At 40.3% G+C, this 17,921-nt stretch overlaps 1 protein-coding gene across 2 annotated transcripts in view; it reads right to left on the reverse strand.

Moving 5' to 3' along the window:
- The window catches only part of Anxa3 (annexin A3), a 75,911-nt gene that overhangs the window by 22,493 nt on the left and 35,497 nt on the right, over positions 1 to 17,921 (reverse strand). For both annotated transcript variants that reach the window (XM_045144749.1, XM_045144748.1), the window contains exons 5-7: positions 15,883 to 15,996; positions 3,622 to 3,712; positions 327 to 406 (exon numbers count right to left, since the gene is read on the reverse strand). In XM_045144749.1, coding sequence (XP_045000684.1) covers positions 327 to 406; positions 3,622 to 3,712; positions 15,883 to 15,996 — 285 coding nt within the window. The remainder of the gene's footprint in view (positions 1 to 326; positions 407 to 3,621; positions 3,713 to 15,882; positions 15,997 to 17,921) is intronic.

Genomic DNA, 17,921 nt, shown 5'->3' on the forward strand with positions numbered 1-17,921 from the left:
ATCATGCTGGCACAGGAAGTGCTCTTAACTGCTGGGCCATTTCTCAAGGCCTAATCAAAATATTTTTAGTCCAAAAGCTGACCTAACCCAAACCAGACTTTTTGCTGTCTGATTCCCATGGATGAGTCTGTAGTAAACACTTGTGATAAACCTGAGTTTGCGATCTTGGTTAAACATTTTACTGATGGTGGCAATGCAAAGCAAATGTACCATGAACAAACCATTGCATGGAAAAGTTTCATTATTTTAGGTTTAAAAAAATCTTAACAGCTATAACTGTGTAGGCAGTTAATTAAGGGGGTATAGAATTAAAGAAATGAACTTACATCAGCCAAAGTCAACAGAGCTTTCCGGAAGTCACCAGATGTTTCAGAACTAATGTCATCTCCAAGACTCTTCTTATACACTAAAACCAAATAAGAATGAAATCGAGTCTTAAAACACTAGAAATATTATTAAACAGGATAGAAAATTGTAAATGCCCACACTAGCAAGTAATGAGTATTTGATGAAATAGGCAATGAGTATCTAATGAAATAAATCTTGCCTTTTTTATTGACTTTCTGCTGCTTTGTTACTGTGAGATGGAGATTTTCTCTTTTAATAATTTCTGTCTGTGTGCTGTGGTCGATTCAAAAGAATAGGAAGAAATGCAATCCTGAATTAAATTATGGTTCAATTCTGACAGTGGCACTAAGGAATCTATAGGGTGGCAACCTGCAAGTTTGCCTTCCAGTTTTCATTATCTCCCTTTGTTTTAACAGAATCCTAACTTTTAGCAAAAGAAGATGTAAACAGCCAAAACTACATTCTCAGTTTTCCTAACACCCGGATGTAGTGTCACGACTAAGTTCTCTGTAATGAAATGTAGGCTTTGCTAGGAAATCTGCATGAAGGGATGGGCTTTAAGCAGCTAGTCCTTTCCTTCCTGGATTCTGCTGCCTTGTTTATGGGTTGATACCCAGGACTTAGGTAGCTGTCATCAATTATGAAAAACGGGACCTGGGTTCCTGGATGATTTGAGACTTTATCATGCCAGTTTTAGAATTGTTCATCTCCCAACTTTTACATATAATAGAAATAAATTGTATCTTATATCAGCCACTGTTGCTCTGTTTTATTGAATCTAACATTAATCTTAACAAATATGTCTAGATATTATCATTTGATATTACAGATGAATGAGACAGCCATCCTAAGTCATACTGTTTTTCCTTAACTAATTTCAAGTATGTCTTTGCATATTTTAGCAAACACTAGTTGTAACCCTTTGTGCATGGCCTTTGATAGACCCACTTTAATTTTAGTTGTTTAATTTCATTTAACTCTGTGGTGCTGGAGACTGAACTCGGTGTCTTGTGAATGCTAAGAGCCCTGCCACCGAGCTCATCTTCAGTTGCTGACCTTCAATGTCAAATCTTTGTTCAGCTCCATCTATGGAGCAGTGATAACCCTGTGTAGAGACTTTATATGTGGATGCAAGTGGCCCCAGGTGACAATGTGAATTCTGCCTGCATCATTTTCAAGAGTTCCATATAAATGAACCATATGAAGGATCATCCTTTCAAATCAATGAAAGACAATTACTGAAAGGGATGAGATTATCTAACAGCAGGAATTGTGCTGAAAGGGAAATTTTATCAGCACAATTTTAGTCTCTTTTCAGTGAAATCTATAATTTTCAAAACAATGCATATAAATCAAATCCATTAAAATATAAATTATTTATCTTAATGACTATAATTTAGCAACCATCATTATGCCTAATAGTCATAATATTGTGGCAGCTATCCTTAACTCTAGTTATAAAAGGAATTTTAATCTAAAAACATCAAGTCAAAGAACAAAGCTCTTACTATTTAGGATTTTGGGAAGTACTTTGCAATTTTAGAATTATCTAGATGAGACTTCATGATGACCTCAGGCAACCTCCCTTTAGTCAAATGTTTTGCAGGAAATGAGACTATTAAAATGTAAATGAAGAGGGTAGACAAAATCACTCTGATATAAGCATGTGTGGAAATGTTACAATGAAACCCACTACTATATAATAATATATAATCAGCGAGTATTAAAAATTATAATAAGTAGGAAAACAGGCAAGAAATTCTTTCAATCCAAGTTGCTAACTACTTAATGCATTCTCAGGCACAACAGTAGAGAAATGAAAGTAACACCGTAACAGTGTAGGACCTGAGTGAGGATTTGATCCTTAATTCCATGTGCTTTTGTTCATCTGCCAATAACTTTGTAATGCTGACAAAGGCTTAGTACTTATCTCTGTATTTATTTAGAGTCTACTGTGTCATTGTATGAGTGAGACTTTGTTCCTTTTATGAAGGCCAAGCTGAAAACTTCCTTTCCATGGATGACTATGTCATATTATAGGACATCACTCATGCCACAGCTACAAATCCTTGGAATTTTCTAATTTCAAACTCTTGGAAAATTCTATTCTTGGAATTTTCATGGTAAATGGAGTATCTGTTATTCACAATTGCCATGAAAATTTATGAATATATGAGTTTATGATAACTCAGACCAGAAGGTAGTTGGAATCATAAAAACCAGGCGTATACTTGGAGGGTTGAAGCTTTAAGTCACACGGTATCAGCCCCACATCTAGGGCGAGAAGGGCTGCAGGCCCTTCAATCATGCCTATGTAATAAACTCAGATAGAAATGATGGACATCAAGATCAAGTGAAGCGGACAGATGATAAGGACACATCAATGTGCCTGGAGGGTGGAAGCTTCACACTGGATCCTCCACACCTTTATTCTTACATCCCTTCAGTCGGCTGGTCCTGATCTGCATCCTTGATAATAAAACTGGTATTTGGAAGTATAGGACCTTTCTGCGTTCTGTGAGTCATTCTAGTGAGCTATTGAACCTGAGAGGGCAGTGACAACCCTGGATTTGTAGCCAGTTGATTGCAGGTGTGTGTGGCCTGAGCTAGTGATGAGTGTCTCAAGTGTGGAGACTGAGGATTTACTTGTGAAGTCCCTAAACTCTGAGTAGAGTCAGGAGTGCATTGCAGGGACTTCCTGATTTTCACACAGCTAACCAGCCTTTAGGACTTTAGCCAAACAATGACTTCACATGTTCCATATACCCTGCAAATAGCTCATCTAACTTTCTACACCAAAATCATGAATCCAAGTGGTTGTTTTGTTTTGTTTCAAGGTAGGGTCTCACTCTAGGTCAGGCTGACCTAGAATTCACTATGTAGTCTCAGGGTGGCCTTGAAGTCACAGTGATCCTTCTACCTCTGTCTTCCAAGTGCTGGGATTAAAGGCATGCACCAACACACCCGACCCAAATGGTTTTTAACATATGTAATGATTTGATTCTCTTACACTGAGGAAAATGGTTGACTCAGCAAAATGATTGCTGAGAGCAAATTCCACTCAACTGTGATGTTATAAATGGAAAGGGTTAATGCCAGTGTTCTATTGCAATTCCAGCTCAGGTCATGTTCACATATTCCCTGAAAATCCACAGTCCGTATTAGTGAGAATGTACCATCATTTATCATAACTTTGACGAATAGATCGGTTGGGAGAAGCAACTTGACTCATATATGTAAGGTAAAGGTAACCAGAAAATAAGATTATATTACCTGTATAATAGGCCTGAGAGATCTCCTTCATTTGCCTGCTTGTCCTGGTAGTTAAGATCTCAATCAAGGCATCTTCATCAGTTCCAGTCCCCTAAAAAAAAATAAGAAAAGGAAGTCCAATTTTAGAACACTTAAAAATCTTAATTTCATGCTTTTTAGTCTTCATATCTCATACAAATGAAAGAATGTTTTGCGTAAATCAATATAAGATCTCAGTTTTCCGTACAGTACTTTTTTAATTTCCCATACATTTTAGAATTAAAATAATGAGTCATCTGGAGTAAACTGACATCAAATTTTTCAAGAAAAATGCCTTACTGTAGTACAAAAATCAACTAGATAATTCTAGGATGAGAAAGTATAAAGGAAAAAGCTCATGTCATCAAAAGATCAAAAACAAAAGTGTAACGGGATTATTCCACTGAGTATCATGCCACTCTGTTTAGAAAGGGCTCTGCGGTTCTTTAGAATAAATGCATCCTTGAACCTCTGGGCTGGCCTGGTCAGCATCTACCAGATTCTTCATACGGAAATATCTTAAAACCTTCAGTAAATGTGTGCAATGGGCCTTGCTATCTTGGAGCCTCCATTTCCGCTCACCCTATTTATATTGAGCTCATTGAGTTGAGAGGAGGAGTTTAGGGGTCACAGGCAGGTAGGGAATGTGTCTAGGGGACTGGTGACACAGGGGAATGGGAATGCAGACAGCTGGGATCTAGTCTATCTTTAATTGACTACCAGAGCAGAAAACTATAAACACAGAAGCTGAGAAAGAAAAAAAGGGAGGGAGGGATGGAGGGAGGGAGGGAAGGGAAAAGTCTGAATAGCCAGCTGTTTTGAAAGCCACTGTCTGATGTGTCTTGAGGGGTGGGCTAACTGGGCGAGCTGAAGCCCAGCCTGTCGTTATCATGGCAAGATGGGGAGAATACAAAACCCGGTCCCAGAGCCCACTCAGATGGACTCCCAGCTCCAGGAGTTCCTCACTTTCCGAAGGGAGCTTTTTGCTACTTCTGCTTTCACTGTATTTCTGAGTTTGTCTTCAACATCTGGAGCTTCCAAATCTTCGTTAGCTTTGAGAAAAGAGCCATGGACCCCCTGGGGGGGCATAAACCTGGGTCCTTCTCTCTATCTTTGCAGTCAATGGGACATTGTTTTTTTTTTTTGTTTTTTTTTTGGTAAAGGCCTTCTCTAAGTCTATGCAAGAGACTCAGCTACTCAGACGTATGAATAGCTGATCCAGCCTGATCCACCATGTCCCTCCTGTAGTCACGCCTCACTTACCCTGCACCATTCCACCTCTTTCCTATCCTGGTGCACCACCGTAGGTGTCACCTCTTGAACTTCCATTTTCTCTTGCAACCAAGCCTTGTGACAAGTGATAAAAAAGAGAAGCCATAGTCACCATGGTAACCAATAGCTTTCTGGTACACCTACACCAGTGAGGACCCATAGTTGCTCCAGGACCTTGGAGCTCCCGGTCCTTTGTTTACAGATTAGACACATCCTGTGTTTCAGATCTGTTTCTTCCTGGTCAGAATAGAGTCTCTACTCCATCAGGACTCCTCTTTTTCTGCGCTACCTTACAGCCCACCCTGAGAGAAATCAAATGCCATTTTGTTTTGAAGAGTAGAGATATTACAGGTATCTGGGATACAAAACAGGTTACAGGAGACTCTGTCTCAGGTTTCTGCAAACAGGAGATGGGGGTGGAATGAACCCCCTAAACTACACCCAGCTGGCTGCAGTGCTACAGGGAAAACAGGAGCTGCCCATTCCTTTCCTTCCGTGACTCAGAGGCAATCGGGAACATACTAATGTACCTCCAGAGACCATGGAGCAGGAAATTCTTCTTAAAGACACATTTCTAACCCAGTCATCACCTGATATTAATAGAAAGTGTAAGTTTTTTAAAAGTTTACCTTATTTATTTATTTGAGAGAAAGAGAAATAAAGAGGAGAGAGAGAAAGGGAGGGACAGAGAATGGGTCCATCAGGACCTCTAGCCACTGCAAACGAACTCCAGATGCATGCACAACCTTGTGCATCTGGCTTTACGTAGGTAGTGGGGAATTGAACCCGTGTCTTTAGATTTTTTTCAGGCAAGAGCCTAACCACTGAGCAATCTCTCCAGCTTTCATAGAAAGCTTCAAAGGCTGGTAGCCTAGGCAGGCAAGAGTTTACATGTCTTGGTCCAGATTGCAACATCAGTCTGCTACAATTAGGACCTGGAGAAAGAGAGGGAAAGAAACAATCCCTACACTCTCCTAACTCAAATCTCCTCTGCAGCTACTCATTATTCAGTCCTGGACATGAAGGATGCTTTCTTCCATGTCCCCTTTTACCGAAGCAGTCAACCCTTGTTTGCTGTGATGACCCAACCTGGAGGATAGCTCAGGTCACCTGGCAGTTTTACCCCAAGGCTTTAGTCCCCACCTGTTTGGACTGGCTCTAGCTCAGGACCTCATAGATTAGAATATTCCTAAGACCACCATGTTACAGTATGAAGGTGATCTTGTGCCTTGTAAAGCTTCTGAAGAAAAGATCTGTGGAGAAACTGAGGCCCTGGGCTGGAGAGATGTCTTAGCCGTTAAGGCACTTGTGTGCAAAACCTAAGGACCATGTCCAACTCTCCAGATCCCATGTAAGCCAGACACACAGGTGACACAAGTGCAATGTTGCACATGCACACTAGGTGCTGCATGCATCTGGAGTTTGATTTCGGTGGCTGGAGGCCTCCTCTCTCTCTCATTAAAAAAAATAAAATGGTGGCCTTCTCAACTTCTTGGCTAAATGAGGAGAAAAGGTCTCAGTGGAAAAGGCTCAGTAATGCCAATCTAAAATCACATATTTGGGAATGATATTAGAAGGTGAAAAATGCAGATTGAGTTCAGAACAGATTCCACCTATTCCGGCTTAACCTTTTCTATGACTGTAAAACAACTGACAGCTTTCTTAGCAGTCACAGGCTTTTGTAAAATCTGGCTCTCAGGATTTGCAGGGCTGGTGATAGCCCTTTACTAAATTCTTAAGGAGGCACAGAAATATCTTCAGCTCCTCCAGCATGGGAGCCTGAGGCATGCAGCTTCTTTCAACAACCTACAGATGCACTAGTTCAGACCCCTGCTTTGGGACTACCTAACGACCCTGGTTTTCTCTTTATGTGACCGACAGAAATCATTGCCCTGGGGGTCCTGACCCAGCCAATGCGACTAATGTCACAACCAGTGGGATATCTCAGCAAGGAATTAGACTCAGTGGCCAAAAATGGCCAGAATGCCTGACAGCAACTGTAGCATTGGGATTCCTAATCTCTGAAGCACATAAGCAGACTTTGAAAAGGCACCTTACTGTGTACAACCCTCATGACGAGGAGGCATTTTCAGCTCAAAGGGGCATATGTGGCTGTCTGAGAGCCTGACGGTAAAGTATCAGACCTTCCTAAGGGAAAGCCTAAGGTGACTCTCAAAGTTTGTGCTTCCTTCAACCCAGCTATTTACCTCCCAGCTGGGGAATCGCTTAACACTCATGCCAAGAAGTTATATTAGAAACCTATGCTGCCAGACCTGGCCTAAAAGACCAACCCTTAGAAGGCCCTGACTGCCAGTTATTTACAGATGGAAGTTCCTAGAAGGTAGAATGTACAATTACAGCATAACGAGATTCTTGAATCTAACCCTCTTCCCTTCCCTCTACTACCAGCACCCAATTAGCAGAGCTCATACCTCTGGCAAGAGCCCTGACCACTGCCAAGGAAAAATGGGTAAATATCTACACAAACTAAATATGTTTATTTGATGTTACATGCTAATGCAGCTATATAGAAAGAAAGAGGGTTGTTAACTACTTTAGGAACTCTACTCAGGCATCCTAAAAAAAAAAAAAATCCTCAAATCCTCTCCTTACTGTGGGAGGACTCTTTACTTCCCCCTTCTGGGTCCCCTTGCCTCTATTTTCATCACATTTTGCTCCTTACATCCTAGGGTGTCTTACAGACCTCATTACAAGAGAGCTAGGGGCCTTTAAATTTCAGATCATGGTCCAGATGGAACTGACTACCAAATCCCTCAAGTTTCTACCACAGAAACACAATCCATGAGGACCTCATCTCCGGAAAGCCCTTCAAAGTTCCCTGTCAGCTTGGGGAAGCCAGACTAATTGATGCCCTTAGTCTTAAAAAGAAGCCTGACATTTCTTGGGGTGGGGGGACTGAGGAGAGTTTAGGGGAACATAGAAAGGTAGGGAATGGGTCTGGGGACTACTGACACAGGGGAACAGGAATGCAGACAGAATCCAGATAGTCTATTAAAGATAAATTGTTGCCTTTGACATTTTCTGATTTATAGGGCCTTTGTCTTTTTCTTCTGTCATTATTGGGGGCAGGGTCTCCCTAGGCCCCAGGCTGATCTGGAACCCAACCTCCCAGCTGTCAGGATTAAGGGTGTGGGGACTTTGGCATTATTATTAGATTATCTATTTGTTTTGTATCTCTTGCATAAATGTTCTGTGCTATTTTTGGTTGAATGTGTATATTGTTCAGTTGAATTATAGAATTTGCCAGTAAATTGCTCCACCCTATCTACTAGAATACTTGAACAGCAGGCAAACTCAACACCTAGGGTCACTTCTGCTATTTCTCTTGGAGTATAAGAGCTACACCTGGCACCTTACACTCTTACTCTGAAGATATATCAATAGAAATAAAAGCTATACAGCATACACAAAATCATGGAAACTAAACAATGCATTACTAAATGATGAATTGGTCAATGAAGAAAATCAAAGAAATTCATAGAATCAAATGATAATGAGAACACGACATACCAAAACCTTCGGGACACAATGAAGACAGTATCCTAAGAGGGAAATTTATAGCTTTAAGTGCCTATATTAAGAAATTAGAAAGGTTGCAAGTAAACAACTTAATGCTTCACCTTAATGCCTTGGAAAAAGAAGAACAAGGCAAAACAAAGATCAGTAGATGGGAAGAAATAATAAAGATTGGGGCAGAAATTAATGAAATAGAAACCAAAAAACAATACAAAGAATCAATGAAACAAATACTTGGTTCTTTGAAAGAATAAAAAACCTTGATAAACCCTTAGCAAATTTGAACATAAGAAAGAGAGACAAATTAATTAAAATAGAGGTGAAAAAAAGGCAACATTACAACAGACACCAGAGAAATTCAGGAAATCATAAGGACATACTTTAAGAACATATACTCCACTAAGTTTGAAAATATGAAAGAAATGGATGATTTCCTTGATTTTTTATGACCTACCAAAATTAAATCAAGATTAGATTAACCAGTTAAACAGACCTATAGCAAGTACAGAGGTCCAAGTAGTTATACAAAATCTCCCAACTTAAAAAAGTCCAGGCCCAGATGGATTCACTGGTGAATTTTACCAGATCTTCACAGAAAAATTAAAACCAATGCTTCCCAAACTTTTCCATAAAATAGAAAAGGAAGGAATCCTACCAAACTCTTTCTATGAAGCCAGTATCATCCTGATACCAAAACCAGACAAAGAACAAAAAAATAAAATTACAGATCAATCTCCCTCCTGAACATAGATGCAAAAATCTCAAAAATATTGGCAAGCAGAATATAAGAATATATCAAGAGATCATTCACCCCAACCAAGTAGGTTTTACCCCAGAGATGCAGAGATGGTTCAACATACACAAATCGATAAATGTAATATACTATGTAAATGGACTGAAGGACAAAAGTCATATGATCATCTCAATAGATGCAGAAAAGGGGCATTTGACAAATTCCAACATCCCTTCATGATAAAAGTCCTTCAGAGACTAGGAACAGAAGGAATATATCTCAACATAATAAGGGCTATTTATGACAAACCTACAGCCAACATAATATTAAATGGAGAAAAAAAACTGAAGCTCTTCCACTAAAATCAGGAACAAGATAAATGTGTCCACTGTCACCACTTCTATTTAATATAGTATTGGAAGTCTTAGCCATAGCAATAAGCCAAGAGACACACATAATAAAAGGGATACAAATTGGAAAGAGTTCAAATTATCATTATTTGTAGATGATATGATTCTCTACATAAAGGGTCCTGAAGACTGTGCCAGCAAACTGTTAGAGCTGATAAATACTTTTAGCAATGTAGCAGGATACAAAATAAACACACAGAAATGAGTAGCCTTCATATATGCTAACAAAAAACATGCTGAGGATGACATCAGGGAATCACTCCCATTTATAGCCAAGGAAGTACAGTATTCTATACAATGAAAACTTTAAAACACTCAAGATAGAAATTGCAGAAGACACTAGGAAATAGGAAAACATGCCATATTCTTGGATTGGAAGAATCAATATTGTGAAAATGGCAATTTTACCAAAATAATCTATATATTTAATGCAATTTCCATCAAAATTCCAAAGGTATTCTTCATGGAAATAGAAAAAAAAAATCCTGAAATTCATTTGGAAGCACACATATCCAAAACAATTTTGAGCAAAATAATAAGGCTGGCAATATCATTATACCTGATTTTAAGGTATATCACAGAGCCATAGTAATAAAAACAGCATAGGGGCTGGAGAGATGGCTTAGCGGTTAATCACTTGCCTGTGAAGCCTAAAGACCCTAGTTCGAGGCTTGATTCCCCAGACCTACATTAGCCAGATACACAAGAGGGCGCATGTGTCTGGAGTTTGTTTGCAGTGGCTGGAGGCCCTGGCGCACCCATTCTCTCTCTATATTTGCCTCTTTCTTTCTCTGTCTGTCGCTCTCAAATAAATAAAAGTACCAAAAAAATTAAAAAAAAAAACCCAGCATAGTAGTGACACCAAAACAGACATATTCATCAATGGGACAGAATACAAGACCCAGATATAAGTCCAGGTAGGTACAGCCACCATATCTTCAACAAAAAATGCCCAAAATTCTCCTTGGGAAAAGACAGCCTCTTTAACAAATGGTACTGGGAAAACTGGATATCTATATGTAGAAGGATGAAAATAGATCCTTATCTCTCTCCATACGCAAGAATTAAGATCAAATAGATCAAAGACCTTAATGTTAGACACCAAACTCTGAACCTGCTAGAGACAACATTAGGGAGAAACCTTCAACATGTTGACATAGGCAATCTACTTTCTGAATATAACCCCAGTACTCAGGAAATAAAACCACTAATCAACCACTGTGACCTCATGAAGTTACAAAGCTCGTGTATAGCAAAGGACACTCACTGTGAATACAGCAAAGAAGAAACCTACAGAATGGGAGAAAATCTTTGCCAGCTATTCATCTGATAGAGGATGGATATCCAGAATATACAAAGAACTAAAAACAACCCCTAAGTAATAAGAAATCAAGCAACTCAATTAAAAAATGGGCTATGGAACTAAATAGGGAACTCTCAAACGAAGAAATATAGATGGCCTATAAACATATAACAAACATGTTCTACATCCTTAGCCATCAGGGAAATACAAATTAAAACTACTTTGAAATTCAATTTCATTCCTGCCAGAATGGTTATTATCAAGAATGCAAATGACAATAAATACTGGAGAGGATGCAGGGAAAGAGGAACCATTCTAAGCTATTGGTAGGAACATAATCTGGTATATCCATTGTGGAAATCAGTGTGGAGATTCCTGACATAGCTAAAAACAGATTTACCATATGGCCCAGCTATAGCACTCTTAGGCATATATCCTAAGGCTCGTCACACTATCTTCAGAGATACTTGCACATCCATGTTCATTGCCAGGAAATGGAACCAACCTAGATATTCCTCAACTGATGAGTGGATACTGAAGATGTTGTACATTTATACAACAGAGTTCTATTCAGCAGTAAAGAAAACTGAAATTATGAAATTTGCAGTGAAATGGATGGACCTGGAAAGGATTATACTTTTAATGAGGTAACCCAGGCCCAGAAAGCCAAGTGCCACATGTTCTCTCTCATATGTGGATCCTAGCTATAAATATTTAGACTTGTATGTGAGTTGGAATAAAACTCAGTAGCAGAGATCAGTAAGCTAGAAAGGGGCTATAAGAGGGGTATAAGAGGGGAGGGCTTAAGGGGATATATTATATTGTACATATGTAAGTGCAAAAATAGGTTACTGTGGATGGAAAGGCCTAAGTGAGGTCAGCGGAAAAGGTTGAGTAAAGGTTGAGGGGAGGGTTAATAAAAACATGAGAGGGTATAACTAGGGCTGGAGAGATGGCTTAGCAGTTAAGTGTTTGCCTGTGAAGCCTAAGGACACCCTGGTTTGAGGCTTGATTCTCCAGGACCCACATTAGCCAGATGCACAAGGGGCTCACGCATCTGGAGTTCGTTGGCAGTGTCTGAAAGCCCTGGTGCGCCCATTCTATCTCTCTCTCTCTCTCTCTCTCTCTTTTTCTGTGTCTCTTTCTCTCTCTGTCACACTCAAGTAAATAAAAATGAACAAAAGAAAATTTTAAGAGAGTATGACTAAGTCATATGGAAACCTACTTTTTTATACAATGGCACATCCAGAAGCCTTTGATTGTTACTTGAAATTTTTGATGGGATAACTTCAGTGAGTTGTTGGACAGGGGGGTACCTGAACCCCCAAAACAGTACAGGTCATTGCCAAGGCTCTTGGTTTCCTACCAAGAATAGATGGTAAGATTCTATTGCTGAAGACTCTACAGGCTTGGGCTGCAAGGTCATTGAGAAGTTTTGCTGCAGCTGAAGGGAAAACCTCCTTCCTGTAGACCAGCTGACAGAAAGCTGGAAAAAGCTACATTGCATGCAGCTTTGTGGGAGAGACAGAAGTCATCATTGGAGATAAACAACAGTGGACACTGCAAGCCTTAAGTTTGGCCGGCTAGGCCAAATGAGCTAACCGGTGCAACAGTGGCACGTCTGTTACGGGGGGAACCAAAACCCTCTCATTGGACTGGAGGCCTGCTCCATAGGATGGATTACATGTGTAATACTGAAAACTTAGGACAGGCGAGGTCATGAGCCCTAGGGGTGTAACGTCTGTTGGTGTCTGGATAAATGCATATATTATGCTCACCAAACTGCTCCCCAAGCACTTCTCTTGAAGTTCATTACCCATATATTAATGCTACTCTCACTTTTGGTTAAAGAAACTTCTCTTTTCAGATGGTCGTGACCTCTGATATGATTCAAAAGGCACCATGGTGCTGAGAAGAAATAACAGAGTAGTGCTCAGCACTGAAACATCTTTATCACACCCTTCAAGACTCAGGGTCCATTGTGGAAGAGGTGGTGGAAAGAATGTAAGAGCCAAAGGAAGGTAAAACTGCTTACAATGCATTCTTCCATACACAAAATGGCCTGGATATCCATGACCTTATAGTACCTGGCACGACCTACAGAAGGCCACAATAATAGGAGGAAAAGATGATGACATCAAAATAAAAGAGAGAGTGATTGAGAGGGGGAGGGACATGATGGAGAGTGGAGTTTTGAAGGGGAAAGTGAGGGGACAGGGAATTATCATGGTTTATTCTTTATAATTATGAAAGTTGTCAATAAAAAAATAAAAATAAAAATATGATTGTCTCCTCCTGGAAGTGGACCCTAGGAAATCTATGAAAGGTTCACATGCCCAGGAAGCCCACAGAATCATGCAAATTAAGAGGCTTAAACCTCATGTTCACTGTAAGACCATCTCTGGAACTTCTAGGGCATCAGGGTATGCCAAGGATTTCAAAGCTGTCACTTCGCAGGGTAATCCCACAGTGACATGTCATGCTGCATGCCTATAAGGTCATAATCTCAACATCTGGGGGTTAAGGCAGGAGTCTTGATCATGAATACAAAGACAGCCCAACCTGGTTATACAGTGACACCTTATCTCCAGTATAAATAGCTAAATAAATAAATGTCACAGTGGTGAAACTGAGATACGTATGCCCAGGGAGAAATAGTAGGGAGAGACAGAGGGCTAGTAGACCAAAAAAGAGTATTGAATTATTGCTGCACATACTGGACAGGGTAAAGAGTACTGCTGGGCTTTGGGGTTTATATGTGAGTCTCTAGTCATTAAATATGTCCAGGTAAACAAACCACTCAAGGTTCACCATGCTTTCAGGATACAGGGTCAGATAAGTGAGTACACGAGAGCCTACCCCAACATGCACATTTTCATGCTCCTCACTGAACAAACAAACAAACAAACAAACAAACAAAAACTATTCCTGAGCCAAAATGGATTGCACAGAGGAAAAAGATATCCCAGAAGAAAACAGAGAAACAAAAACTTATAGCATGGGCTGAAAAGATGGCTTAGTGGTTAAGGCGTTTGCCTGCAAAACCAAAGAACCTCAGTTGGATTCCCCAGGACCCACGTATGCACAAGGTGGCACATGCATCTGAAGTCTGTTTGCCAGTGGCTAGAGGGTCTGGTGTGTCCATTTTCTCTCTCTCTCTCTCTGTTTTCTTAACTCTCTGAAACAAAATTTAAATAAAAACTTATACAAATAAAAAGTTAAAAGAAAATCTTAGAAGGCTGAGTGAATTAATCCAAAATATTTAGAGATGCACTCCAAATGGAACATCATGAATAAGGACCTCCAAATAGGAATAAATTCGTAATCAACATGCGTGAAGCACAGAAAAGGCCAATGTAGCTTATAGCCAGCCATATCATAGAATACAGAAGAAAGTGGAGATGAGACGGCCAGTTTTGTGTATCACCCAAGTCAAACTATAGTTCCTTATCACCCACCCTAATACTAATTGTAATGTTAACGTACTTTTAGGGTAGATTTAGGTCCATTATTAATTGGCTGTAAGTAAGGTCTTAGAACCTTGGACATTCTACATTCTAGCTGGGTCTGACTCACAGGCCTGTTAAGAGGCTTTGAGAGCAAAGGTGAGGTTTATTGAAAATTGATTCACATCATGTCTTGTTTTCCTGACCACTTGCTCTGGATTCTGGATTTGCTCACTCAGCCCCATAGATGAGTGCCCAGTTTCTTCCAATAAATCACTTACTGTATATGTTCCGCCTACTGGTCCTGCTTTTCTGGAGAATGCTGACTAACAAAGTTTTGTCATAAAGATAGACAGTGTGATAAAACTTACTAGCAGTCTTGATTTTCAGAATTCACAGCCACTGGAGATTTATATAGGTGAATCCCATATTCTCATTCAAAAAAAAAAAATCTTAATGGATATGGATTAATGGGGAAGAAGAAGAATGTTAACTGGGTGGGGAGAGAATTAGAGAGGATAATTGGGGAGAGTAAGATCAAAATACATTAAATACACATATGAAAATGTCAAAAGTTGCTGGGCGTGGTGGTGCACACCTTTAATCCCAGCACTCAGGAAGCAGACGTAGGAGAATCACCATGAGTTCGAGGCCATCCTGAGACTACATAGTGAATTCCAGGTCAGCCTGGGCCAGAGTGAAACCCTACCTCAAAAAACCAAAAACTAAAAATAAGAAAATGTTAAAAGTGGAAAAAGTAAATGAAATCAAGAAAGTATATCTCTATAAAAATAATTGTGGCCATTCCATGGAAACTGGTTTCAAAATGGGCAGAAAGGGCAGCAAAGGGGCCAGTGAGGATATTCATAAGGTATACTCAGCAGATGCTAGCTGCTGGTCATGGTCGGAGTGGAATAGAAGCGGTCAATTTTGAGAGAAGCACGCACTTGCAGTAGATTTTAGAACAGAGTAGATGGCCTTGCTGACAGGTTTGGGATTTTCAAAGGGCAAAGCAAAGCAAAGGGGCCAAACATAACACAGAGTTTTGGCCCTAAGCAATGGGATGATGATGGGATTATAACAAAATATAGAATTTGGTCATGTCCATAAAAGGGGGGGGGTATGAGAATATGACAATATTCTTGCAGGAGCATTTGGGCTCAAGGTTTTACAACTGTCCCCAATCTTAGTCATGACACTCTTCAAGAACACAAGCAAAATAGCGTCTGAATCCACCGAGTCTGACGCCAAGTGCTGAAAGAGTTTTCTATTTTTCTAAAAGATTTTATTATTTATTTATTAGAGACATACAGAGAGAAACAGTGAGAATGGGCACACCAGGGCCTCTAGCCATTGCAAATGAACTCCAGATGCATGCGCCACTATGTGCATTTGGCTTACATGGGATCTGGAGAATCAAACCTGGCTCCTTAGGCTCCACAGGCAAGCGCCTTAACCGCTAAGCCATCTCTCCAGCTGAGCTTTCTATTTTTGATAACACAGTTAAGCCCAGGGCAGGGCTGGCTCGTGCAGAGCTCATACCTTCATAGACTTCTTCAGCTGCTTTGCATCAAACACGGCTGGCGGGGTCACGAGAGCCACCATGATGTGTTTCAGGTTGCCAGAGAGATCCCCCTTCAAGTCATCTTTCAGCTCCTGCAATGAAACCCCAAGGAGGACACTGTGAAGTATGTTCCCTTGCTCTTTCTTGGAAGCCACCTGCAGAGAGATGAACTTGAGCCTCAAAATCAGATGAGAGTGTGCTCACCCGTAGGGAATAAACAGAAATGCTGAGATACCTTGATGGATGTTAATCTTCTTTTCACAATAGCTTCCAAACTCTTTGCTCTACAGAGATTTTTCAAAGGAGCTTTTCAAAGGCACCATCATTAGGACCTGCATGGTAAATACCTTTTCCCTAACTATCCTGGTCATTACATGTGTACATGTGTGGAGTCATCACAACCTACCCCACAAATATGCACAGTGAAAATAATACTATATAGAAAAATAGAGTTAATGGGTTCTTGATGCTTTCAATGCTTGGGTTAGGGTCCAAGAGGAGGAAGAAGGGAATGTGCTTCACCCACAGGTGCTCTGTTTCTGATTGTCTTACTCCTGGGTGATTCCAGTGAGCTCTGAAGAAAAAGAGAAAAGAAGGACAATGGCTGGCCCCTTGCCTCTGGTGAAAGCATAGAACTGGGAGGCATCAGAAGCAGGACTGTGGTAGCAGTAGCAAGGAAAGCCCCAAGTGCAATGGTGGGTGTGTGCTCACTGATAGTGTCCGTTGGCACTGTCTTCACACGTGATGTGTACAATCTATTGCTCCTGTTTACTAGTAGGGAATATAATTGAGTGTTCAGCCAGGACACAGAGGCCTGTGGCTAGTACAATAACAGATTAACATGACCACACTACAGGGGGACACAGCAGGCTCATGAGATGGAGCCAGGGGTCACTATGCCTGCTTTAATGGCCATAGTGTTTTTCCTCTCTCAATGCTAAATTCTGTTGCCATCTGTCCTCAACCCAACTGCAAATAAATCTTATTTCAGATGTCCTCATTCCATCCCACTGTGAGAAATGGCTGCTACCATATGCCTCAATCCTTCTTCCATGTTTTAGAAATTCTGAAAGGCCAGTGGATCATTTACGTCACCTCTAGGTGATTGGATTTTCTTGGTCAGGTGCTTGGTGGTTCATTTAATCCAACACATGTTTATAAGCACCTGCTCTGCATTAGGCATTTAAAGGTAGGTTAGATACAATGCTTATGCCTAAGATATTATGTTCTAGTATGAAAAATGAAACTATTAAAAGATAGAATTCAATGTGATATATTATGTAATAAGGGAACTCAGGAGCTTTCATGTCTGAGTGCCTGGAGGGCACTGCCAGGGATGGTAAAAGACTCACCAGCTTGATTGATGTCGACTTCCACCGTTCATTTCCCATACGAACAAAATGAACAAATAAACTGTAGCAAGGACCAATCCTTCTTCATTCTCATATAGTTACTTGCTGAATGTATTAAGCCTATAATTATATAACTACATCCAAATTAGAAGAAAACCTACAGGTCGTGTGAGAGAGGATTTGTCAGGCAGTAACCAGACAATCTTGTGTTGTGGTGGGGGTGGTCCTGTTCACTACAGATGTGCAACCCTGACGTCTACACACTACAAGCTAGAATCATCTCCCACACCCAATCTGATTTGTGATCATCAAAATGTCTCCATTCATGCTAAGTTTCCTATGGTGAGTAAAATCACTGCTGGCTCAGAATGACTGATCTGAGGCAACAATCTTATTCTGCAGGCAAGAAAACGGAGGTCCCAAGGCCACTCAGGCAGTTAAAGGCAAAACCAAGACCAGGATTCTTGGCTCTCCAGACTAGATGTACCTCAACTGATGAGTGGATAATGAAGATGTGGTACATTTATATAATGGAGTTCTATTCAGTGGTAAAGAAAAATGAAATTTTCAGGGAAATGGATAGATCTGGAAAGGATTATACTATATGAGGCAACCCAGGTCCAGAAAGCCAAATGCCACATGTTTTCTCTCATATGTGGATCCTA

Source organism: Jaculus jaculus, chromosome 2 (assembly GCF_020740685.1).
Source record: "Jaculus jaculus isolate mJacJac1 chromosome 2, mJacJac1.mat.Y.cur, whole genome shotgun sequence".
NCBI classification, from domain to species: Eukaryota; Metazoa; Chordata; class Mammalia; order Rodentia; family Dipodidae; genus Jaculus; species Jaculus jaculus.